The sequence below is a fragment of the Grammomys surdaster genome, unplaced genomic scaffold, assembly GCF_004785775.1.
Source record: "Grammomys surdaster isolate TR1022 unplaced genomic scaffold, NIH_TR_1.0 150, whole genome shotgun sequence".
Lineage (NCBI taxonomy): Eukaryota > Metazoa > Chordata > Mammalia > Rodentia > Muridae > Grammomys > Grammomys surdaster.
The window spans coordinates 19,604,939-19,632,444 of NW_021604608.1; the positions used below are offsets into that span (position 1 = coordinate 19,604,939).

Consider the following 27,506-nt stretch of genomic DNA (forward strand, 5'->3'; position numbering starts at 1 on the left):
TCAACGTACAAGCAGACCTCTGAGTATACACTTTTATCAGATATCACCTTCCTATCATTTTAGCCTGTCATATTAGTCTCTTTTTAATTTCTCTCCATTGCTCCTTTTCTCTCTGAGACAGAGTCTCAGATACTGACCTGAGACAGACCCCACTCCCACTGGGTGCTGGGATTAAACTCATGAGCCACCAACACCTGGCTGATTTGTCTTTCTTATCTACTTATTGTTCTATTACTTATGGAAATCTGCCCTATGAATTTTAAATAAATTTGAGCTTCTCACCACTTTGAAGAATAAGTGGCAATGATTCTGAACAGTGATTAACTGAAAAAAGACCTGAGAATATAAATACTATACCAACACACAATGCATCTCCACAAATCTGGGGGCATTTAGCAGAAATAACACACAATAAACAAAAACCCCAAGCAAAAAGTATACAGTACCTTTCCTGTTAACAGAAGAACTCTCGTCTCTTCTGAAATATAGCTTTTGTCATTACAGAAGTCCTATTTAAAAAAAAGAAAAGAAGAAAAGCAAGCAAAGGGAGCACTGTTATCCTCTCATAGTGTTTCTAGGCTCTGCCTTGCAGCAACAATGTACTCTGCTCACACACAGCAAGACCTGGACAAACGCAGCACGTGTACTTTCCAGACAGTGGTGAGCACTACTGCACCAGAGAACTGCACATACTTGGCAAGAACTTTCCCGTGACATAATATCCGAGACCTTTCAACATGTTAACTCTTTAGTTTGTTCACTTTGAGCCATGGTTTCTTTATACAGCCCTAGCTGTCTTAGAATTGACTATGTAGATTAGGCAGGCTTCAGAATCACTGCCGTGCCTACAGCGCTCGGGATAAAGGAATGGGCCTCCACAGCAGCACTGCCTATCTTACTTCTATGTGTGTGAGTATTTTGCCTGAATCAGTGTTAAGTGCACCATGTGTATATTGTGCCTGTGAAAAGCATTTTAAACAAACTTCATTCCTAGTTTTTCATATTGCTCAAAGTATGATTACCACCCTCTAATATATTATAAAATCTACTTCTCAGCAGATAAAATACAGTACTTTGTCGACAACTTAAATTTTTATTTTTGAGGCAGTCTCCTGTAGACCAGCAGGGTTTCAGATCCTTCCGGCACACATGCCAGGCTTATCCTACGCACTTATATTCATGAAACAACGCCATAATCCATTCCAACGATAGATCCTGGGAAACTGAGTACCTGCCATGTTAACTAAAAATATTTTGAGATGGATAGAGTGACGTATGCTTATATTGCCAGTACTGGGAGTCAGAGGATCTCAAGTTTGAGGCTGCACTGAGGTTACAGACCCTGTGTCAAAAAGCAGATACTTTTTTTTTAGACCTTTAATATCTATACACAAGACAAACTCACAACACAACTATGTAAACAAAATATTCCTTGACAGTAGTGATACCAATTAGTTAATAACAAGTTAAATCAACTGTGAATTATATAAAAAATCTAAGCTTTGAGGGGATGGGGGTAAGGAAGAATCCTGGTGGACCTGGAACTAGATTTGTAGACTAGGCTGGAAAACTTATATTCACAAGAGGTCCGCCTGACCCCTGACCCCAATGTTGGATTAAAGTGGAACACCACCGTTCTCCAGTCTCCTTACTAAATATCCTGGGCGGTACAGATACAGTACACCTGTGTCACAGATATCTGTCCAACACCAATAAAGCCATCACCTGGGAGGCTGGAGCAGTGTGATCGATTGCCATCAGGAGTTCAAGGTCACCTTTGGCAATACAGCAAGACCTAATCTATGAAAAGAGCAGGTGGGGCAGGAGGGTGCAGAGGACTGTTTACTAATTTCATTTAAGAACATATGAAGTACATTGCACACTTGCATGAAAACTTCCTTACACAGCAAGGTATAATTAAACTTATTTATTAAAAAAATGAAAAAGAGAATGTTATCTGCCGATAGTTGTGACAGTTCTGAACAAGGGGCTTAAATGTACCCATTAAGACTTAAGTTGTATTTTGCCTTTCTTTCTGTGCTTTGTCCTCTGAACATCGAGGGTCTTGTTGTGTATATTTAGCCTGAGCTCCTTGGTACAAGCTAGGACTAGAAGTGTTTGCCACCACGCCCAATTCAGCTATGTAATTTCTTTTACCAAAAAAAAAAAAAAAAAAAAAAACTAAAAAAAAAGTTAAAAAAACTGAATATTGAATTTTATTTCCTTTGCTTATCAAGAAATATTACAAGCTCAAAAAAACGTATACAATCCAGGTGCTCTAGTGCTTGACATTACTAGATTAAAAGCAATATGTTAAAAAAAAAAACGCTAAGAAAGCTAATATAACAGAAAAACTGGGCAGACAAGACAGCTCAGTGGGTGGGGTTGTTTGTTAGAGGCCTTCAATCTAGAGTCTGATTCCTGAAACCCACATGGTGGAAGGAGAGAGTACTGACTCAAGTTGTTCATTAACTAACACTTAATAAATTCATGCTAAAAACTACAAATATCCTAATATCTCTTCTTCCCCTCCATCCTCTGGCTTGGGGTTCATGATGCTCCTGCCTCAGCCTTGTACGTGCCATCATCTGTGTGCAACACACCTTGCCTGAAAGTACTGCCCCGTCTTTACAAACGCCATCTCAGCTGGGATCAGAGCTCGCTCTAGAGCTCCTGGCCTAGCATATACAAGGTCCTAGGTGTCATTTCTAGAATACACATAAACAATAAAAAACAAGCAAGTAGTATTTATTTTAATAAAAAAAGGACAAATTTAAAAATCAAAAAGCTTCGCCGGGCAGTGGTGGCGCACGCCTTTAATCCCAGCACTTGGGAGGCAGAGGCAGGTGGATTTCTGAGTTCGAGGCCAGCCTGGTCTACAGAGTGAGTTCCAGGACAGCCAGTGCTACATAGAGAAACCCTGTCTCGAAAAACCAAAATCTGAATGCTTCTTCCTGTAGACAGAATGAACATCAGAAGAATAACAAGTTTAACTGTCTTCCATTCCTCAATAAGCTTAGAGTTTTTTGTTTGTTTGTTTGTTTTTAACTCTGCCCTTAAAATTATCCAATATTCATCACTGGTATTGATTGAAATTTAAATCACCTTTACTATGTCAGAAAAATTATGTGAGGAAAATTACCTTTTCAGGTTGTGTAAAGAATTTCGTTGGGAGGACTGGGTCCTTTGGTGAGTCTGCATTGCAGGAAGCACTTTTACTGTTTATAACACACAGAGCCACATCACAGACTGTATACAGTTTCTAAAGAGTAAGAAAAAAATTATATGATGATCAAAGTACCAGTTCCATCACATATATAAATTCAAGTTGTAACATACAAGTGACTACTGTTTCTTAACAGTCTGTTTCTGCTCAGTATTCTTCAGATTCCCAATAAAGGCAAACCAAAAGTATCCATTTTCTCTTCCTAGAAAAAAAGTTTCTACCAGAAAGTCCTATAATCAGAGTTAATCTTCCTGTCTTCTAGAATGTTGAAAGTTTCCAGAAAAACAAATTTTGTGAGTACAAATAAGCATAAGAAAGAGACTCAAAATCAAGGATGGAGGGAAGGTTTAACAGTACTTGTTGCTCCAGATGTGTGAGTTTGGTTACCAACACCTACGTGACAACTCACAACCATCCATAACTCCATTTCCAGGGCACCGGGCCCTCTTCTCCCTTCCATGGCCACCAGGCACACACTTGGCACACATTCACACATGCAAACCATTCACATGCACCAAAAAGAAAGAAAAAAACTGAAAAAAAATTAAGAAGTTACATAAATATATTTTAATAAACATTGTAATTTAAACAATTATATAGTTGCCAAGAAAAAAAGAGGTGGTTGGTATATTTCCACTGCCTTACTTCATTTGTCTTGGACTCATCTGGAGACTGGGCATCTCTGGTTAGTTTGATATTCTCTGCCATCTTTTTCATGAACGCATGGCTGTTGTTTTCATTCTTTGTCATTAAGACTTCAAGCATAAACCACAGGCACCTAAGGAGAAGATACATTAAAGAGGATAAATGGAGATGATTTTTTTTTTTTGTTCAATGGATTATAAGTCTTTAATGAAAAGTTTGGCTGTCAGCATAAAAGAATACCAAAATAGTAACATATCATTTCATTAGTGATGCCAATTCAAGTGGATTTAAAAAAAAAAAAAAATAGGGGCTCCTGTAACCCAAGCTGGCCTCCAACTTTGAACTCATCTTTCCTGCCTGTATTGTCTGAATGTTAGGATTACAGGTATAATCCACTATATCTGGCTCAAGAGGAAAAAGTCACAAAATATTTAAAAGAAAACTGCCTACTCCGAGAAATCCTGACACTTTCAAGACATGCATGAAAGCAATAGAGGCTGGCAATCCACACACGAGTTACAACGGTCCACACCTGAAAGGTGCAGACTCAAGGTCATCCTAACCACACAGCTGATTTGAGCTCAGGCTAGGATAAAATACGCTACGTTAAGAGTGCACAAGAAAAATAAAAGTGCCTACATTTGTTAAGTCTGGCAGAGTTCTATTTAGAAAAGAATAGACTAAACCATCAAAGCAGTGAATCAGAAAATGCACCAAATACAGATCCGCTCCAGCAGATTTCATACATAAGGAGTTTCTAGAAACTTACTTATTTTCTTTCTTTTTTAAGATCAAGTACTTCACGGTTACAATAAAAAGATGAGACCAGGATATAAACTTGGTCTGATTTTATACTTGTATAAAACAATGTGACATGGACGTAGCAGGCTTCCTGTGAGCAGGTGTGCATGAGTACAGCATTATTTGAATACGCACAGCTGGACTGGACTATGATGACAATGCGGGAGGCATGCAGTGCTAAGGCCAAGGAGACACTTCATTAATTCCGCCAATTCTCTGAGTTCAGAATCCTCTAATCCTATTAACTTGTAAGATTCTTGGTCCTTTTACAAAGACCAACAGCATGAGAGGTACTGTTAGGAGACAATGTGGAAGTATTCTCACTGCTGTAAGAGTATGAGACTCACTTCTTTTAAAAGTTAAAAAAAAAAAGATTTTTTTAAAAGATTTTTTTTTTTGTTTAAGATTTTAAACACAGCTAGGTATTGGTGGTGTGTATCTTTAGTCCTAGCAGATCTCTGAGTTCAAGGCTAGCATGGTTCAAAGAAACACGGTCTCACAATAAACAAACAAACATCTATACTAATCTAGTATAGATTTATACTTCACATGGAAAATGCTAATATACTCTAGGATACAAAAGTATACATATTTTACATATGTATGTATATATGTATGTAACATATATAAAATATGGACAGGTTATTTTTTTGTGTGAAGCTAGAATATGTTGAAAACTTAAAGGCTATTTACACATGCATGGCTTTTTTTGTTTTGGTTGTTTTTTTTTTTTGGTTTTTCGAGACAGGGTTTCTCTGTATAGGCCTGGCTGTCCTGGAACTCACTCTGTAGACCAGGCTGGCCTCGAACTCAGAAATCCGCCTGCCTCTGCCTCCCAAGTGCTGGGATTAAAGGCGTGCGCCACCACCGCCTGGCAACATGCATGTTTTGTTTGTTTTTAGTTTTCTGAGATAGCATCTTGCTCAGGATGGCTTTGAACTCTTAACTCTTCTGCCTCAACCTCTCGAGAACTAGGACTACAGGTGTGTGAGCCACCATGCTCAGTAAACACACATATTGAACAAAATGGAACTGCTAAACTATTTACTGTATTCCTCAAAGCACATTTTTCTTCCAAAATCTTTTCAGTGAAAAGAGTTCGTTCCCTGAAATAAACTATTTTGAGAAATCTAATGGTCCAGACACACCTTGAAGTTGTGATCATCCGGTTTCAAGCTCACAAACCACTGGGATTATTGGCCTATAATAATACCAGCTACAAGGAGCCAAAACCTTTGTTTTAATGTAAGCTTAATTTCACACATTTTACAAATAGAAGTATTATCACTGTGGTGACAACATTGCAACAGTAGAATGACAAACTAACAGGCCGATGCTTAAATGTAATATAGAACATCTTTTCCGTTAAAATTTTGACTGTATTTAAGTGACCAAAGTGATAAGAGACAAATGAATACCGAGTTCAGTTTAGGAGTAAGATTTGCTGATTGACATAGAAAATTATAATACTTTAATACAAACAAATGATACTAATTTACAAATACAAAACAGAATATAGCAATGGCGGTTCAGTGAGATGGCTCAATGTTTAGGGAAAATGGTTGTTCTTCCTGAGGACCCACGTTCCATTCCCAGATCCCACATGGCAGCTGACAACTATCACTAACTCGAGTTCCAGGGAATTCAACACCTTCACAGGCACTAAGAATTTACACACATTCTCCCATGCAAGAATGCAAGACAATGGGGAAAGTACGCATTGCTACAAAGTTTCTTAAAGCTCTTCAGACACAATTCTCAGCCTCCTTTAATCCATTCTTCCTACAGTATATATAAAACATACCTAGAGATAAGAAAATATCTGGATAACTGACACATTTTTGATGTCATAATTGCGTCATTTCCCACTCCCCTTACCTCCCTTCCACTCCTCCCACATACTTACTACACCTTGCTTTCTTTCAAATTTCTGGCCTCTCTTTGGAGTTGTTTTTTTAACTGTGCATATAAAGATTACTTTTTTTTTAACCCCTTCTACTTATGAGATATGGTCTTAAGTAATCCAGGCTGGCCCTTCTGCTACTACTTTCAAGTGGTAGGATCATAGGTACATGCTAGCATCCTTGGTTTGGGTGGGACTGGGGCTCTAACCCAGAGCCCCACCCATACTAGGGAGAGTACCCACTGAGTCCTATCCACAGTATTAACCGTTACTATTAAGGAAAGGTGTGGTGCTAAAAAAAAGTTATACAAATGAATAAATAAAATTCCCAATCCATGAGAAATTTTCATCATATAGTTGTATAAATTACCAAACAAAAGTCCACTGTAATATAAAAAGCAAAAAAAAATATAAAATACAAAATAGCTTATTAATCTATTTCAATACTTAGTTAAGTATAAATAGTAAACAAACAGAAAGCTAAGAAAGAGATCGTTGAATGGGAATAGTTCTGAAAAATTTTTTTAAAAAACTTAACAGTAAATTAAGGAAATTCAGAATCATAAGAAAAATTACAATGAGAATAATAATTAAAAAAAAATAAGAGTGAACACAATTTGTAGAATTCCTGAAACACATAACTTACTCTTTTATATCACGAAGTTGATCAACATCTTGTGATCTTGTAAAATCAGGATCATGGGCGAGCAGGTGAATCATGTATGGAACCACATATTCAGGCAGCAATGATAATAATTTCTCTAAATAAAAATATTATAGTTAATGAGAATAGCTTTTATAAATGCTGTCCTTGTTTGAGTTCTATCCATTTGCTTCTATTTCTCTTAGCTACTAATAGTTGTGCTATTATCCAGCAGATGACTGGACAAGTTAAGAAAAGGTGTAGATACTCCAACATCTGAGTAAAGCACACTAATGACTACATAAGGAAACAGTTACCCACAACATTTAAGCTAAATAAATATGACTTCAATATAAGATTTCAGTTTCTACACATACTATAACTTTGATAACATTCTATAAAGTTAACATTTTAATATAAACTACACTAGAAATGCAATTGCCCCCTCTCACATACACTGTGAATTATCAAGTACACACCAGTAGCTATAGGGTTCTGTTTAATGTACTCCCTGCGTATGCTGATGTTCTTCAATAAGCACTGTCGAGCATGTGCTCTTCTTTCCTTCACAGGATCTTTGGCACACAAAGCAAAGATCGCCATATACTCCAGTGGGAGAAGTAACTTCACAAGTGCCTTATGAAGCTTCTGGGCAAATATCTGTCTTACTTGATAGCACTCATCCTGCATCGGCACAAAAACAAAGATACACAAGATGGGTAAATATTTGCTTATACACCTACAAATGCACACACACATGCACTTTCATTGGTAAAAAAAATTAAAATGATGGTTATACTGGAAGAAAAGAAACGACAGTCTTTTCTGTGTGTATATTCATATATCAAATGCATCTGTACTCAAAGAAAGTAAATACAATCACTCTGAAGACTAGGGTTTGAAGTAGGTTTTCCACTTACGTTAATAACCAGTGCACAGAGCTGAAACTGTTCTGGGGTAATAATTTCATGGTAGCAAGGCTCCTGAGCAAGCTTCATTATGGCACTACCAGCAGCTAATCGCAAGCGAGACATATCAGATTTACTATAAATAAACAAAAAGAAATAAACATTTCCTATAACCATTATTACACATAAAATTCTCATTGCTTTTTGAGTGTGAGATTGGTAGTAGGTAACTTAATGTGCAAATAAAGGCAATTACTTTGTGTTTATTAACTCAACTTAGAGAAAAGGCTCAAGTCACTGTGGCTCATGACTGGGATTTACCTCCAACTTCTCACCCAACCAAGCCAGCAGCCTCACTCTACCATCAAACTGCTGATGGGGCTAAGAGCCAGTTTCCTTACAGTCTGTACCCCTGTGTCAAGAATATACATTCACTGCAAAAAATTGATTTAAACAAACCAAAGCAAAAGAAGCCAATCGTGTTAAATCTAGTTTGTACACCATATACATGTATGTATACACATATGAGATAACTGAGACTCTACATTAATCCTACAGATTTTATGAATGGCAGTGAAACAACTGCAAAGAAAGAACCAGATATAGCAAAGGTCACAGAGATGAGAATATGGTTATATGCGTATTTTAAATCACTTTTATCACGTTTGTGAATGTGGGTGAGTCAGTATTAACAGGGCAGATATAAACTACTCCACAGTCCTACAAAGATGGGACCAACTCCTAAGGAGAACAAGGACAGAATTCATTTCATTTCCCTGTGAGTAAGCAAAAATGACCTATTTTTTTTTTCAATTTGATAAGAAAAAGGTACTATGTAAGACCACATTACTTAGTTTAGAACAACAAATAAACATTTTGTTCCAGGTCAAATGATAATAATATTTAGCCTTCTACTGCACTGTGGATTGTGCATTAAGTATCAGCGAGTTATAACATTTCATTACAAAACACTTCAGTACAGTTAAGATATGCCGAACAGGAAGTTTTCCTTATTGTTAACACAGCTCTCATAACTGTGCTGATGTAGAACTTCTGTTGGCTTATTTATCATAAAAACTTGGGGTCTACTGACGCTCTGCATGTCACTTCAGTTTATCAAAGCATCGGGTGCAATGAGCTACAACTGCCTATGTATCTCTTCAAGTAGATGCTTTATTTTTTATTTTTGAGGAAATAATGTTATCTCTAAATATAAGTAGAAATCATGATTTATTACTACTGGCGCTCTGGGTGTCAAGTATTGAAAGAAACAAGGGACTTGACAATTTCTTCATGTAAGGAACGAAAAGGAGACAGTAATTTCACTCCACTGAAAAGTGGAAATTAATTTTTCAATTTTTTTTTTATTTATTTATTTATTATGTATACAGTGTTCTGCCTGTTTGTACACCTGCAGGCCAGAAGAGGGCACCAGATTTCATTATAGATGGTTGTGAGCCACCATGTGGTTGCTGGGAATTGAACTCATAACCTCTTGAAGAGCAGTCTGTGCTCTTAACCTCTGAGCCAACTCTCCAGCCCCAATTTTTCAATTTTTTTTTCTTTTTGCTTGTATAAACTTTCCTTGAAACTGACAAAAGGCTTCTACTGCCCCCTTTTTTGAGCAAACACTGTGAGTCATTCCATTTGTTCAATCATATTATGGAGTGCCGGGTTAATCTGTCTGATACATGTGTCAGTGTTACAGAGTAGAAATTCAACAAATAATTGCCTATCCAGCAAATGTAGATTTTAGTAACACTGAGTTGATTCTAAATAAAAATTTATTAGCAGAAGTTCATAGTTTTTGGAAATAAGAATATACCAATATTCTTCAATGTATTCAAGAAGGATAAATCCACAGCTTACAGTAAAATTAAAACACTCAATATTAATCAACTCTTAACCAATCTTGGGTACAAGGAAACTAGAAGAAAGCTCACCTGATCCTCTTTTGCTCTGTCAGGTCACCCTCACTAACCAACATCGCTGATAATAACCGAAGAGTTGAGTTGGCAGATTTAGACTGGTTGTTTTTCATACCCAACAGCCACCTTACGAGAAGTTTAATTGCCTGTACCTATAAAACATTAACATGCTAAAAAAAGAAAGCAACTTAAAATTCTAATTAAAGGGAAGACTAATTTAAATTAACTTGATTAGTGAAACCAGTTATCCTAATCAGTGGAAATGTATTTCCCAGGGCAATGGGACAAGAGTAGTAACACTAAGAGCATGACTGCTCTCTGTTCACCCGGGCATGCTCGTGCCCCACAGCTGGGCATGTTCTTATTTCCAACAGAGAAAGCAAAAGATACACACTCCATGATTGATAACTCATTCAACTCTTGCTCCCAGATTTTTGATACAGTAAGACTTTTGAAATTACTTACAAATATATGATTTAGAAATAAATATTTAAACCACTAATTTCTAACTGTTAGGCAGGTGGAAGAAGAGAGAATGGATGCTAACCGGTACAGCAACGTACATATATAGATGGCGTAACTTTTATTTATTCATTTGTTTACTTATTGTTTGGTTTTGTTTGTTTAAAGACAGTGACTCTCTACAAAGCCTTGGCTTTCCTGAAACTCACTATGTAGACCAGGCTGGCCTACAACTCGGAGAGATCCACCTGCCTGTGCCTCCTGAAAGCTGGTATTAAAGACATGCACCACCAGCTGGCCAAACTATCAACTTTATAATATAATCACAATTTAAAAATTACATTTTAACAGTGACTACATTTCAAAGTCGCAACTAGAAAGAACTGTGGACATTTTCAACCCAAAGAATCTATGTGCTAACTATCCTGATCTAATCATTATACATTTAATAAAACTCCAGAAAAAGTGCAATATCTTAAAAACTCTTCAAAAACTTAAAAATAGCCACTATGCTGATTAAAAACAATTTTTTAGATGATATATTATTACAGTATCAAAAAACTATTGAGCCGGGCGGTGGTGGCGCACGTCTTTAATCCCAGCACTTGGGAGGCAGAGGCAGTCGGATTTCTGAGTTCGAGGCCAGCCCGGTCTACAGAGTGAGTTCCAGGACAGCCAGGGCTATAAAGAGAAACCCTGTCTCGAAAAACCAAAAAAAAAAAAAAAAAAAAGCTATTGAATAAATCATATCTGGTACATCTTAAATATATTGACTAAAATGTTGGAGCTTAATTTTTTGAGGCCTTAATTATCTGAAAGATTGTTATCAACATATATGAAGAGCTAAAGATCTAAGTATTTTTTCATAAATTTACTGACAATCTGACAAAAAGCAGACAAAAATATATGACTAAGAAAGTAATATATAGGGCTGGAGAGATGGCTCAGTGGTTAAGAGCACTAACTGCTCTTCCAGAGGTCCTGAGTTCAATTCCCTGCAACCACATGGTGGCTCACAACGATTTATAATGGGATCTGATGCCCTCTTCTGGTGTGTCTGAAGAAAGTTACAATGTACTCACACATAAATAAAACTTTAAAGAAAAAAGAACATTAAAAAAAAAAAGACAAAAAAGTAAAATATAGGCTCATCTATTGAAGTGCACTCAATGCCGAATACTGACTCAGCACAGGATAGGGTGTACTCTGTGGAGGAACACTCAATGAGCATGTGGTTAGATCCCTAGTACCACCAAGCTATACCTCCAAACAAAACATGCAAAAATCCACAAACAATAATAGCAAACTGCAATTCCTTAGAGAAGTAATACTTTACAGTGAATTTTAAAATAACGCACATTGAGGTTGAAGACAGGGCTCAGCAGTTTTGAGCACTACTTACTCTTCCCAAGGATCCATGTGACTCAAAGGTAACCCTAGATTTAGATCTACCTCTAGCCTCTGAGGGAACCTGCACTCATATGTGCGCGCGCGCGCGCACACACACACACACACATTTATTTATAAGTAATAAAGCAGCCCTCTAGAAAATGCTTATTAACTCTAACATTAAAAAGCCCACGATACTACAAGCATTCACTTTTTCCAACATAAAGGTCACTAATACCTAAGCAAATATACCTTTGCTAGTACTTCAGGAGAAACTTCCTCATCTGGAGACCATAATTTTCCATTCTTCTCACCTGTTGACTATAGATAATAGAAGAAATTTAGTTTTCCATCCTGATTACTACCCAGTGTGAAAATATACAGGTAAAAAGACTTAGAAACGGAGGACGAAATTAGAGTAGTCAGATTTTCCAACCTCAAAACATACTACAAACCTGTAGTAACCAAGACTATGAAACAAGAATAGCCTTTTATTTTATATGGGACAATTAATTTTGTGAAGCACACAAATAACATGTTCTGGGGAAAAGACAAAACTGGGTGTCAACAAATTAAAAATGTTGGTAGACAGTAATACTATCTACAAACATCACCACCTAAAAAGGAAACCCAATAAACTCTTAGCAGAGAACAGAGGACAAAACCTTCATTACCTTGTACGTAACAAATACTAAATAAGTGTTTACTACCCAGAACATACAAATAAACTTTGCTAGTACAGTAATGAATGTCTTTAATCCCAGAATTCAGGAGGGAGGCAGAGATATAGAACCTAAAGGCCAGCTTTTGTTATACAGAGTTCAAATCCAACGTGGGCTACATGAAACTAACTCAAAACTGTCAAAACTTACAACTCAACAGCAACAAATAAAAGTACTAAAGGATCTGAACAGATTGTTCTCTAGAAGACACCAGATGGCAAATAAGCACGCAGAAAATGATTCTAATTAAAAACAGAGAAAAAAAGAATGCCACACTCATAATAAAATATCACTTTATATTTATTCTCTCAAAAAACATGTGGAGAAACTGGAATCTACAGACTTGTTTGGTAAAAAGGTTAAAAGGGGACAGACACTATGGTAACCAGTTTGGTAATACCTAAAAAATGTTTAATAATCATATGACTCAGAAATATTACTTTTGGTACATATTAACATTAACTACAATTGCCAAAACCCAAACTGTTAATTAACAACAACAACAAAAAAAAAAAAAGTGGAATATACAAAGGAGTATTTCGCCGGGTGGTGGTGGTGCATGCCTTTAATCCCAGCACTTGGGAGGCAGAGGCAGGCGGATTTCTGAGTTCGAGGCCAGCCTGGTCTACAGAGTGAGTTCCAGGACAGCCAGGACTAAGCAGAGAAACCCTGTCTCGAAAAAACAAAACAAAACAAACAAACAAAAAAAGAGGCACAATTTATTCCTATTTTATTCCTGTTTTATTCCTATAGAAGAGTGTTTCCATTTGGGACTATATCTATCTTGAGTGAAGATAGCTCAGGAAAAAAAGCATTTACTACAAGTCTGAGAGCCTGACTTCACCAGGAACCACATGGAAGGAGAGAGCTGACTCTATAAGATGTCCTCTGACAGTCACAAGCCAACTGTCATGCACCCCCTAGACTAAATAAATAAATACAATTAAAATTTTTTAAAGATTGGGCATAGTGGTGCATATCTTTCGTCTAGCACTCAGGAGGAAGAGGCAGGCAGGTCTCTGTGGGCTTTAGGCCAGACTGAGTGCTAGAACAGCCAAGCCTATATAGTAAAGCCCTGCTTTACAAGGAGAGAAGAAGAAAGGGAGGGAGGGAGGGAGGGAGGGAGGGAGGGAGGGAGGGAGGGAGGAAGGGAGGGAGGGAGGGAGAGAGAGAGAATGGAGGGAGGGAATGTGGGTACGGTGGCACAGTATTTTAGTATCAGCAGTTGAGAGGCAGAGGTAGGTGTGTCACTGCTGCATTCAATGGCAGCCTGGGCTACACACCCAGTTTCAAGCAAACCTGGACTACACGAGAAGACCCTGTTTCAAAAAGACAAAATAGAAAAACCAGCCGGATGCAGGCTGGTGTGGTAGCTTAGATCCGATCCTGAACAAGAACACAAACCATGCTTGATGATCCATGACGGATCACTGTGAAAGATTTGGTGTTAATCCCCATCTTCTCTAACTTCCTAAAACAGGAGTGCTCAACGTTACACTAAAAATAAAGACATGCATGAATGTGCTTTGTGACTGCACTCTCCCTAATTCTAGGTTGTGAGGTCCTTTTAAAAATACACTGAGGGGCTACAAAGATGGCTCAGTAACCATCTGAAACACTGCTATAACCTTGTTGATATTCTCAGCACTCACATGGGGACTGTCTGTAATTCTAGATCCAGGTGATCCACTAACTCTTTCTAGCCTCCACAGGCACACCACACACATGGTGCACAGAAAAACATTTAGGAAATACACTCGTGCACATAAAGTAAAAATCATCTTTTAAAAAAGAAACTATAATTTTAAAGTGACAGTTAATATAACTGTAATAATATAATAGGATGTAGTGTGATATTTCAAAACTTTAACAAAAGGATAAAGAGTTAGACTCCACTGGGCACATCAGTTGCCTCAGACCTCACACCCACCCACACCCTAGATACTGAAAAAGAGATGTTTCCATGATAAAGACATAGACAGTCTTAAACTCAAGACTCTAGATTTAATTAAGTTAGAAACTTACCCTGTCATTCATTAGAAGATCTTTAACAATAAAGTTTGCCACTACAGATTTCATTGGGGAGGCAAACTGATCTGGTGCTAACATGGAAATGTGGCCCAGTGAAACTAATGGAGTTATAAGTTGCTCTGGTACATCTGCATTCAGACTCCTACTGAGTGGCTATGAAAATAAAACAAAAAGTTATCAATTGGCTTGTAAGTATTTAGATATTCTATAATCCTAATGATTTTGTCATGCACATGTCAATCTGTTTTACTGATATGATCATAATTAATTTTAACCATCTTAGATATTTCACTTACTGAAATATGATTGTGGTGATTCAATGAGAAAGGTCCCATTAGGTTCACATGTTTTAATGTCTGATCCCCAGTTACTAACAGTTTGGGAAGATTAAAAGATGTGGCCTCATTGGAAAAGGTAAGTCATTAGAAATGGCCTTTGAGGTTTCAAAAGTCCACATCAGACCCAGTGTCTATGTCTCTACTCACAACTTGTGGGACAGCTGTGAGCTCTCAGCTACTCCTCCTGTCTGCTGGCTGCCATACTCCCCCACCATGACCTTTGACACTATAAGCAAGCTGCCAATTAAATGATTTCTTTTGTAAGTTACTTTGGTCATAATGTCTAATCACAGTGATAAGAATAACTAAGACAATAATAAAATTGAAAAAATACAGAAATTAGATAGAGCCCAAGCAAAAGTAGTAGAAATAAGGACATCTGAATTACTCTCCATCTCTCTTCTTCTAATTTGTTATTTTGGTGAGTATATTTTTTTAATGCTGAGAAGACAACTTAAACAACCCTTAATTGTAAATATAAAAGTTTGTGGAATCATATCTCCAATTTGTAACAATAGGAATGCCTTTCTACAAGTAGAGTCTGTCCAAAGAACACACACAGAGCCCTGACAAGAAGATTAGTATTCAGGTATAGCTGGAGGTACTTAAGGAAGGACAGTTCAGTTGTCTAGTTAACAGTCTGTGAAGATAAGCCAGAGCAGGCAAGACTAAAGCTAAGGAGAATACTCTCATATAAAACACAGGGCTAACAGTGAATATACAGGGCTGAGCGACAAGTGCTCAGAAAGTATACATCAGTGCAAAAAGATATACAAACAGCCTTAAACAATGACTCTAGCTTTACCAAAGCACAGAGCCAATGGAAACATTCAACATGCTACGTGTACCTCAAAGATCTGTGCTAGCTGGACTTCCTTGTTTGAGAAGATGGCGTGGATGCAGTGCACAGCCTGCTTTGCTTGGTGTGGAGTCCCCCGCTTGGCTTTCTGATGTAAAATGGGGATCAAGGTTCTGAAAAAATAATAATATAGTTGTGTTTTTCTGAAGTATACAAATACCTAAGTTTCTTCTTATCCTCATTTACCCTACTTAGATGTGTGGTGGTAGTGAAGACTTTCTTAGAAATTATTTAATTGATAGAAAGATTTAAAGTTCCTTCTCTGTCTCATAAACAAAGACATCAGTAGTAAACAAATTTCATTTTAAAAGTAAACAATGAATATAAAAAAAATAACAAACTAGCCACACTGAATTAATAATCTGTGACTTGCTCTAGGGCATGTATTCACGTTTACATTCTAAGAAGACAATCTTAATTTTTAAGTTCCCTTTTAGAATTCCCTTCTGTTATTTTTCAAAGTAGGAAAGGAAAAAAGTAGCAAGAGGGTAAGTGTTATTAAACATCTGAAATGATCCTGTGACACGGGTACACGAGAACAGGTACAGAGAGTTTGGTAAAGTTAAACTAAAGTTTTCCAATAAGCATCTAGGATATGTGCAGCTAACAGTCTAGGTATTTTAAAACTTGTATGAATTTGACTTATGAACATTAACACTTGAAAAGAAATATTATATATACCATAGCAAAGATAAACAAAAACATAAGAATGTTCTAAAACTGCCAAAGATTACAGGAATAAAAAGAAGGTGAAGCTGGATTTTGAAAGTTAGAAAAATAAGGAAAAATGCATTTAATCACTATACTAATATGAAAGGTAAAATAAAAGTAATTATTAAAACAAGTATCATTAACAAAGCAATAAATGCTGGCCATATAGCAAAACATGTATTTGAAGGGCATATATTCATATAAACCCACAAAATATGCACACATACCTAGAAGGAAAGCATTAATCAAACAACAGTTAACAACTGTCTGCCTTTTACTTTCCTGGGCTCACATACATACCACACCTCCAAATGCGGGGGACAAGACTAAGGTCCTTATACATACAATGTCAACACCAGCATGGAGCCACATACCCACCCTTGGTTTCAACTTTAATGATAAACATAAACTTTTATAAATCTGTACAGCAACAAAACTCTCCAGCAATTATTTGTTATACCTTCAATACAATTAGAAAACGTTCTATTTTATTTTATAAGCCAAAAAGTTGATGTCATCAAACGTAAGACAATAAAAAAACAGTAAAACAATAAAAAACCTCAAAAATCTAATAATAGACCTGAATTAATAGTAATATTCAAGACCACAAGACATACACCTCAGCCAAAACCGCAAAAAGCCTGAAATATGCTAATCAGTTTAATTCTGACACGTTCATGAATGTCTAAAGCCCATCTCCTGGGGGATCTGAACTACAGGGTAGGATTTCCAAGTCTAACTAGTCTAGGTAGCCCTGAGGACCATTTGGTCTTTTGTTCATAAGCTCATCACCATTAATACTACTGAAAAACAAAGAAAATACACTTAATGAAATGGTCACTGTCACTATCTATTACTAAGCAACGAGGAAGTATTTTATGATGAACACTATTTAATTGCTCTATTTCTCTTTGTTGAATAGGAAAGTGGTAGCTACAGACTTTATAACCAACTTAAAAGAAAATTCATAGACTAGATGAATACATTAAACACAAAATAAAACATTTAATTTTGTTTATATGCCTGTATGTGAGCATGTACACTCGCGTACAGGTGCCTGTGAGGGTCAGGTGTCAGACCCCTGGAGTTAGAATTAAAGTCATTATGAGTGTTGGGTACCAAACTAGGGTCTTTTGTAACAAGAGAGCAGTGTGTCCTTTCAGCCGCTGAGTAACCTCTCCAGCCCCAGAGGACATAATTTAGATCAATCTGTAGCAATATCATTTTTTTTCTTTTTCTTTTTCTTTTTTTTGGTTTTTCGAGACAGGGTCTCTCTGTGTAGCCCTGGCTGTCCTGGAACTCACTCTGTAGACCAGGCTGACCTCGAACTCAGAAATCCACCTGCCTCTGCCTCCCAAGTGCTGGGATTAAAGGAGTGCACCACCACTGCCTGGCATGAAATATTTTTTTAAGCAAGCCTGAAATAATACAAAAACAAATAAACTTTTCTCTGTTTTGTTTTTTTCCCAGAGTGCTATAATTCAGAGGTAATAATATCATGGTTGTTACTGAGGTCTTTAGTGGTTTTGCTTTTCTGTGATTATTTCTTTTATCCTCAACGATTCTTAAGAAAAGGTTTCCATATTTGATTCTAAAGTTAACTATTCCACGTATATCTATTTTTTCCAATGCTCATTTTGATAGAGCATTCTTTTAAAAATAGGATTCTTGGTTTAAAATGTAAAAATATTCTGTGGTTGGAAGAAAATGTCAAACTTTATTCTAACATGTTAATGATCTTTTTTTCCTTTTATGTACACAGGGGTTTGAACAAAGGCCTCATGTGTGCCAAGCAAGCACTATCCGACTGAGCTAAATCCTTAACCCCCAACCAAGTCCCTGTAAAAACAAGAAAACTGAGACAAAGTCATTCTTGCCTGGTTGTGACTTGTTCCACCAAGCCTGACCCTGATGATCTTTGTATCTGATCTTTGATTTGTATGTACAGATATATAAACAATTAAATTTTTACACCACAAAACTCTTTGAAGACAAAGACTGACTGGATAATCCTTTTCTTTCACATAAATTCTATTTAATAAAACCTACAGGAGCCCATTTGTTCTTTTTTTATTACATTATGAGACTAACATTGTTTCTATTAGATTTACCATGAATTTCTCATGTTTATGCTACCGATGAGCATGTGATGCAGTGGACATATCAATGTCTTCTTCCATGTTTCCCACCCTTACCAGAAGTATAATCCCAAAATGTTAAATGAAAATATATTCTATATATTTCATCATCACTGTTACCATTATCAATTACAAAGCAAATAATAAATATTTTATGGTGAACACTACTATTTAATTCTCCTATTTTTTTTTTTTGGAGGGGGGGGTTTGGGACAGGAAGGTGGTCACTACTTAATTTATAGTCAGTTTGAAAGAAAAAAACTACACAAATTAGAAAGATATATTAATCATAAATATAATATTTAATTCTGTGATAACTTTTTTTTTTCTTTCTTTCTTTTTTTTTTTGGTCTGTGATAACTTTTGATCACTAAAACTTTCAAGTCTTTTCCTTCTATACTGACAGTGTAGTTTGTCCCACTGCATTTATCCTAACTATGGTAAGATGGGACAGGAGACAGAGAGACTAAGGGAGACAGCATGAAAGTAGCAGTTTTCTTTCTGTTGCCATTCTCCTCCATGACAGAAATCATGATTTTATCACTCCCCCCCCCCCACAGAAACCTTTATGTTTACCATGTTAAAAAAAAAAAATACTCACGACCGTATCTGGGGAAGGTCAGTTTCTATTTTGTGGCCTGTATTTCTAAAAATCTGTATTGCAGCTTCTGCTACCTTGTCATCCTCCATTCTTAGGCACTGTAACAAGGACTCATATGTCTCTGCAGAGTGGAACGAGGTAGGATGTGTGAAAGACAGAACCTGGAGGAATAGATACACCTTTAGGAGTACAGACAACAGCTCTAATCTATTTAAAAAGGAGATTTCTTTCAATAAATAAAATGTAAAGTTCTGGTGTACAAATGCTAGCTACAACACTTGGAATATAAATTACATTTTAGCCACCAGTGCAGTTACTTTTACTCAAGAGACTTAACAAGAATCCTATGTGGAGCACTCCAATCTCTTTCCTAAGATAGCTGATATGCTATTTTTTCCCCTAATCTTCTCATCATCTCTTGGTTTTTACTAAACATAGAATAAAGAATGTTTTTAATTACATATTTATTTTTAATCTTATGTGCATTGGTGTTGCCTACATGTATGTGTGTAAGGATGTTGGATCCTCTGGAGCTGGCAATACAGTGGTGAGCTGACATGCGGATGCTGGAAATTGAACTTGGTCCTCTGGAAGAACAACCAGTAAGTACTCTTAACTGCTGAGCCGTCTCTTTTGTAAATATTCTCTCTAGCACTACGTAATCTCTTTTTGAGTTTGCCTCATTGCGATTTCAATGCACTTTTGTCTCGATTTCTCCCCTTTTACTTGATTCAACAGGAGTTCCATCCAGTGTAGCAGTTGGACAAGGGCTCCCACACCACTCTGCAACTAGGGACTACCCTTCGCTTCCCCTACTCCTGAAAGCAACCCTTCCCTGCAGTAACACAGCAAAGTCTTGAGTCACATCTTGTTCTTATTTATAGCTAATTAGAATTTATTTGCATTTATGAAGATCATGAATAGCTTTAAAATGTCCCATTTATAGAGATGATACCATATAACACATTAGTCAACTGTCTCAGATACAATTTCTTTGAAAAATAAGATTGGATTATTTAGCATACATGGTCACAAGTATAACAGAAATACAAAAGATAATCACAAAAAGATGTTTAAATGGCACTATATGATGTAAAATAATTACATTATGATACAAAAGTTATTTTTATAAGATCTGACTTCTAGCCAAGCATGTTACCAGACAGCTGTAAACATAGTATGTGGGAAGCCACAAGGCAGAAGGATAGATAAGAGTTTCATCCCAGTCTGGGCTATAGAATGAGACTCTTGTATAAACAAACAAACAAACAAACAAACAAACGTAATTCCTGCTGGAAAAATTTAATCCTTTGAATAATCTAACTTAAATAAGCCTCCTCATGCACATCCTAAAGAGAATGCCCTTATTTATCTTTGGAAGTTAATGGAGATAAAATTATCAAAAAGAAATACCTTAAGAAGCTCAAGTCCTGAGCGGATGGCTGAGTCTGGACTGACACCCTCCTCTTCATCATCGGCCGTCCCTTCTATTGACTTATTCATCAGTTTCACTAGTGCACTGGTAAATGAAGAAATATAAGCTGAGTTAGTAAGACTACTTACATTAGTAACGTATCCCAACTAAAATATGATAAACAGAGAATCTAAAAAGACCATGGTCAAAAAAAAAAAAAAATGTCTGTAGCATAAGGATCAGTGCTGACTACACCACAGGTGAGCTTACTTTTATGTTACCCTTCCTCAAAACTTAATGTGTTATAGTAACAACAATTTGAAGGAAAAAAAAGCCAGTTAAATAATATACTGTAATATTAATATTAGCTCTTCCAATATTTACACATATAAAGAATTTTCACATATAAAGAGACTATAATATATTTTAATAAAAATAATGTAAAAATAGTTAAAAATTGGGCAAATGGGCATTTAGAACCCAGATCAAACCCAGAGCTTGACAAGCTAGGCAGGCCTTCTGCCTACAAACTACATTCCCAGTCTCATATCTGTTTTTGTTTTAAATGCTATCAATTTAGCCAGTAAGGGGGCAGGCAAGATGGTTCAATGGGTAAAAGGTGCTTGCTGCCAATCTTGATGCACTGCTTTTGACTCCTGGAACCGACATGACGAAAGGCAAGGATTCCCAATGACCTCCAAGTACGTGCTGTGCTGTGCTGTGCTGTGCTGTGCTGTGCTGTGCTGTGCTGTGCTGTGCTGTGCTGTGCTGTGCTGTGCTGTGCTGTGCTGTGTGTATATACACACACAATGAGTAAGTGTAACCCAAAGACTTTGCAGTGAACATAAACTAGTAAAGTAGTATTAATTGCACTAACAAATTAATCTACAGAATCAGTAAGTCCATCCTAAGAAATTATTAACAGAACCAATTAATCAAAAACATGCTTATTTACAAACACGCAATTAGAAACTGTGTACTGTAAGAAATCAGTTATCTTTTCAATATATTTACTACCACAGAACATTACATGATCAATAAGATCAAACTACCTAACAGAACAGACTTTTTTTGTTTCTCAGACAAGGTTCAGATGTATCACAGGTTGACTTCTCTTGGTCTGCTTGACTCAGTCCTTGAGTGGTAGGATTGCACAGGATCAGGGATCTAGTTACTTTCCCTGGCTAACATGATAGCATTTAAAACAAAAACAGATATGAGACTGGGAATGTAGTTTGTAGGCAGAAGGCCTGCCTAGCTTGTCAAGCTCTGGGTTTGATCCCCTATGCCACACAACTGGGTGTGGTGGTACACGCCTGTAGTTCTGATATGGCTGAGGCTAAAGTGGAAGGACTGTCATGAGTTCAAGGCCAGTGTAGGATACATTGAGAATACCAAACCAGCTAGGGTTATACTGCATGATGTGGTCTCAAAAAGCAGAGTGAGACAAGTGGGGGGGGGGGGGGGGGGCAGGGTGAGAAAAAAATTTGTCCTTTGTTGATATTATTGCTTCAAATTATCATGATTTGTTTAGGGAACAGGGTCTTTATATATTGCCCACTCTCCTTTAATTCACTCTTACTGAGCATCAAACTGAGTTTAACATATACTACTTGTAAAATCAATAAAGTTTGTAGTTGCTGAGACATAGCCCTTAAACTGGCCTTAAACTCAATGTGTAGCAGAGGATATTCTTGACTCTACATGCTAAGAGCTGGATTGCAGACATGTTATCATAAAGGACTTAAAAAAACTGTGATAGACAATTGCAATTATTAGCACTTGGGAAGATGAAGGATGAAAAATACAAGTTCAAAAAGCCAACATGAACTACAATAAATAAACAAACAAACAAACAAATAAATAGATAAATAACTATCATGAGGGTGTGGAGAGATGGCTCAGTGAGTGGTGTCACATACTACCACACCTGTAGAAAAATCAAGGTTTGGTTCCAAGCACTGATGTCAGTTGGCTCAAGACCACCTCACTTTCTTTTACTTGAAGGTGTCTGTGTTTATTGTTTCACATAAACCTTTCTCCTAAAGCAATTAGAATTATGAAAAGATATTTGTACCACCAATTTCTCAAACTTCAGTGTAGCTGAGGGGGACCAGGGCTCTGCAGTCTTCTGTGCTCAAATCCAATCATTTGTTTTACGTGGCATGCTGCAGCTTGTACTAGGGAGCAAGTCCTGAGTCTTCACAACCAACAGAACCCTAGAGTCACCTTCGGTGTCCCAGAGAAACTGCACTGGCCCTTGTTTCCTAAGCTGTCTTTTAGTATTTATTTAACCTGTAGGTATCCTGTGAGCCCTCCACATTTTAGTTTCTTTTCTCTCTTTCTTTAAAGATTGGTTTTTATTTTGTGTGTGTATGCATGGTGCCTGCAGAGGGCAGAAGACAGTGAAGAGTTTCAGGTGATTATCAGCTGCCTACTATGGGTACTAGGAACTAAACATGGGCCCCCTGCAAGGACAGTACATGGTCAAAACCTGGTGTGATAGTGATAACCTTTAACCACAGCAGAAACAGGCACATCTCTGTGAGTTAGCGGCCAGCCTGGTCTACATAATAAGTGCAAGGACAGTTGGGTCTATGCAGAGAAACCATTGCAGGAGGAAGGGAGGGAGACTATATGCTTTTAACTGCAGAACGATCTTCCCAATCAATCCCCTTCCCCTTTACATATATTTATCTATCAAGTATCTGTGTATGTACACAATGCCATGGCACATGTGAAGAGGACTCAGTTCTCTTCTTCAGCCATATGGGTTCTGGGGATCACACTCCAGTCATCAGGGTTGGAGGCTTGCACTTTCCGTGCTCAGACATCATGTTAACCTAACCTCTGAGGCTTACATAGAAGGCATTCATCATTTTCTAAGTGTTGCCATTCATTCCTCATAGAAAAATGCTTTTTATACTTTCATGTCATTGTTGCCTCAGCATCTAGCTCTTTCTGATCCTCACTTCTGTCCTCTCAAATGTCACTCTCATTCCTGAGCTCCAATCATTGTCACAATGATCACTGCAGTGTGACCATTTATAAGTAATTTCAGTATGGATAATTTTGTGATACTGAATCTTTTCTTTTTCTTTGTATTCTGAAACTGGGTATATATAAGCCCCAACTTACCCTGGAACTCACTGTATAGAGCAGGTTAGCCCTGAAGTAACAGAGATCTACCTACCTCTGTTTCCCTAGTTCTAGGATTAAAAGAGTGTAAAACACCATGCCTGCCACCAATGTTTTCTCTTAAAATCTTGATTATAAACTGTTTGTGATAGGTGGTCTGAGCCTATTACCCCAACACCCAGGAGGCAGAGACAGGAAGCTAACAAGTTCAGACCAACCTGGTCTATATGAGTAAGTTCCACATCACTCAGACATATAGTGAGACTCTGCCTCAAAACACATAAATAAGTAACTAATAAGAACCTTGATACTATTTTGGAAGCATATGCACTTCTCCCCCACCCCCTTTCTCTCTCTTTTTCTCTCTCCTTCTCCCCCTTTCCCTCTCCCTCTCAAACATATACAAATCCTACTACTCAGTTATAGCTCTGGCCTATCTAAATATTTCTTAATTTCTTTGTCCCTTTTTCTTTGTTTGATATTTTCTCCTAAAACAACTATAAATATTAATCAGCATATTATATACATGACATGTGTTCAATTATATGATTTATGTATTATTAGTATGGATGATATTTATATGCATATAAACTCAATAATCTTAATATGTGGTAATTATCATGACTATGATTTTAGAGAGTGGTAAACTGAAGCTCTGAGAGCCTAAGGAACCTAGACTAAAGCCTAGGGACCTGGACTTTTAACCTCAGTAGTTCTCACTTAGCTAATCCCACTAATTTCTACTTCCTTCTAACACTCACAGATACACAGCTGACTTTTGAAGTCTTCTACAACACGCCCACACACAGCTCTAGTTATGTACCTCACTCTTCACTAAGTATACAATGTACTTTACACGAAGCCACTAAGTTAAAAAATAAAATTGTATTTATAATATAGTATTTTGTGAAGATTTGGATAAATGTAAGGAATATGGTTTTTACTTTTTTGTGAAACAGGACTCCTCCATGTATCCCAGATTGGCCTACATATCACTATGTAGATCAGGTTGGCCATAAACTAAAATATCCATTTGCCTCTACTTTAAAAGTGCTGAGATTAAAGGCCACTACTCCAAGATATACAACATGGTTTTCTCATGAAAATTAATAAACACTGACATTCTTGCAAATTATAGTCTGGTAGAAATATTAACCAAGATCTTCTTCTTTGAGATCAAATGACTCATGATGAGATTTCTGAAGAGTTTGAACACCGGGAACTAAACAACAGTAATTTGCTGACATGATGAACCTCTACGAGAGTTCTTAATGTCTCAGCACTTCCCTTCCAAAGGGAGGGGAGGTAGAAAGTAAATGGTACAAACCAAAGGATACTAACAAGAAATAATATGCCTATGTTTTTGAAACTAACTATAAACGAACATGTTGTGACCCAAAATTTATCGGTTTTCTTTTTGTTTTAATTTGCAAAGTAGAAAATTGGATCAGGAAATCTTAAAAGTAGTAAAGCTCATGTTATAAGCGGACCTGTTGCTCAATAATTCATAGATTCTAGCCACCAGTGCCTCAGACTGTGACGACATCTGGAGATAGTAAGGAATAATGCTACGAGGTGATTCATACGGATGGATAAGCCTAACCGGGGATGAGCACTGTTTTCTCAAGCAGACTAGGACACGGGTTTATCCTGGGCGCGCAGAGGAAAGAACAGTTGCCAACACAGTGAGAAGGTGATAGCTGCCTGTCTAGAAGACAAGGAGAATGACTTCAGGAAAAAAAAAAATGTTGTGAATATCTTGGTCTTGAAACGTTTTAGTTCTACAACTAAAAAAGAAATTGCATTTTCTAACTCGCCACACAACGGTTTTTGGTTAGGGTAACCTTGAACACTAGTACAACGTGGCTTGTGCCTTCTCGTATAACCACAGTAGTGACTCACACAGGTGACATGACCTGTGACTTCTAGGTGGATAGGTACTGGACTAGGTCTCCAAATCTGAATCTAGATGGATTAAGAATCAGTGAGTGCTACAAAGCATTCTAACAGGAAAGACAATTATCACTACAGGACAAAAATCATCCCCAGAAATTTACAATACTAAATCATTAGAAATAAGATGTCAGGGTTGTTTTAAAAAGACCAGTCCGTGTTTTCAATATGCCATCCTGTTCTCACCCAACAACTGAAAAGCGATAAAAGAGATAAAATAGAATAGCATGTGATTACTAAATGCTTAGGAAAACTCAGCTCTTAGTAAATAATCATACAAAACTAAAACGTTCTCTTTTTTTGGTGTTAAGGGTACTGCAGATTTTTCAAATTAGCATATACAGAGTAAATCTAAATGCAAGTACCCTTTATAATACTGCAATGCCCAGCCTTCCATTAGAATAGAGAGCTTTAAACAGATGGCTTCCAGACCTCTGTGGGCCCAGCCCTTAAGCTCACCACCCTGCACTTTGAGTGCGCATCTCTCTACTCTGCATACATTTCCTACCTTACCTTATGGCTTCGGAATCAATGTGCACAGGAGCAATTCTTTCCAAAAGAAATTTGACCATCTCTAGAAAAGGGTTGGTTGGCTGCTTAGGATTTGCAAGTTTCCGAGCTATTTCCCTCTATAAAAGAAAACGGTTTTACTGTAGAGTTTTATACCTTCAGTATTTTTCACAATTAGAATAACTATAGGAAGAGCAATCACTGAAAAATTCAAAACCCAGAAAAATTGAAAACAATGTCTGTTTTAGGCACTGATTAAAATATACATAGTAAGCATTTACTGTAAAATCCGGACAATAGAGAATAGAAGAAGGATAAGTGGTTTTAAACGACTTCTGTTATTTGCCTTACACTTCTCCTATAGAAATTTTATTTAGTTTAATAACATAATGCTTTATTGAAAAAAGTTTTATTTACAAGTATGAATAAATGGCTTTATTATTTTATAATTTAATAGGATATTGGGTTTTCTTCCAGTTAATTTCCCAGAAAAACATATTCTTAGTACGTTATTCTTAACATGTGCTAATATGTGTATGCATATATGGGTTTGTGCACATGAGCGTAATGCCCATGATTCAGAGGACAGTATCAGAGCTTTTTATCTCTATAAAAGAAAAATGTGAGGCTGGAGAGATGAGATGGCTGAGCAGTTAAATTGTCTCTATTTAAGCTCAAAGATGGCAGTACTATACCAGCTAACCTTGAGAAAGAATGGTATTCTTGATGGAAATTTCTCACTTTTTTCTAGCCCTTCCAAGTAACTTAACAGTGTTAACACATTATCAATCAGGTCCATATCTGAGATTTCCAATCACAACACATAGACTACATGAACTTATATTCTAGTTTTTCATTTAAATTTTATTTACAGTGTGTTTTATGTGGGTGCATGCATTCCATGACTTGTATGTGGAGAACAACCTTCATTGGCAGTTCTCTCCTTCCATTGTAGGTTTCAGTTTTGAACTCAGGTTGAAGCTTGCCACTGAAAATAGCACTGAATCTGGCTTTCTTCTATTTTACACAGAACTGTTCATTCACAGAAACTAGAAGTGCAATAGCCATTCCTGACACAATGATGGTGTCCCATTTAGATGTTGTCCTATGACTCTTTTCTTTCTTTCTTTTTTTTAAACAGACCTACATAAGCACAATGTACCACCATCTGCCAATTTACAAGGTC

At 36.9% G+C, this 27,506-nt stretch overlaps 1 protein-coding gene across 2 annotated transcripts in view; it reads right to left on the bottom strand.

The window, feature by feature from the left end:
• Positions 1 to 27,506, bottom strand: part of Pds5a (PDS5 cohesin associated factor A) — a 99,823-nt gene that overhangs the window by 13,942 nt on the left and 58,375 nt on the right. For both annotated transcript variants that reach the window (XM_028765198.1, XM_028765197.1), the window contains exons 17-29: positions 26,324 to 26,439; positions 20,719 to 20,824; positions 19,306 to 19,466; positions 15,845 to 15,968; positions 14,653 to 14,811; positions 12,158 to 12,226; positions 10,070 to 10,206; positions 8,139 to 8,262; positions 7,698 to 7,902; positions 7,222 to 7,336; positions 3,872 to 4,004; positions 3,143 to 3,262; positions 447 to 509 (exon numbers count right to left, since the gene is read on the bottom strand). In XM_028765198.1, the coding sequence (XP_028621031.1) occupies positions 447 to 509; positions 3,143 to 3,262; positions 3,872 to 4,004; positions 7,222 to 7,336; positions 7,698 to 7,902; positions 8,139 to 8,262; positions 10,070 to 10,206; positions 12,158 to 12,226; positions 14,653 to 14,811; positions 15,845 to 15,968; positions 19,306 to 19,466; positions 20,719 to 20,824; positions 26,324 to 26,439 (1,632 nt within the window). The remainder of the gene's footprint in view (positions 1 to 446; positions 510 to 3,142; positions 3,263 to 3,871; positions 4,005 to 7,221; positions 7,337 to 7,697; positions 7,903 to 8,138; positions 8,263 to 10,069; positions 10,207 to 12,157; positions 12,227 to 14,652; positions 14,812 to 15,844; positions 15,969 to 19,305; positions 19,467 to 20,718; positions 20,825 to 26,323; positions 26,440 to 27,506) is intronic.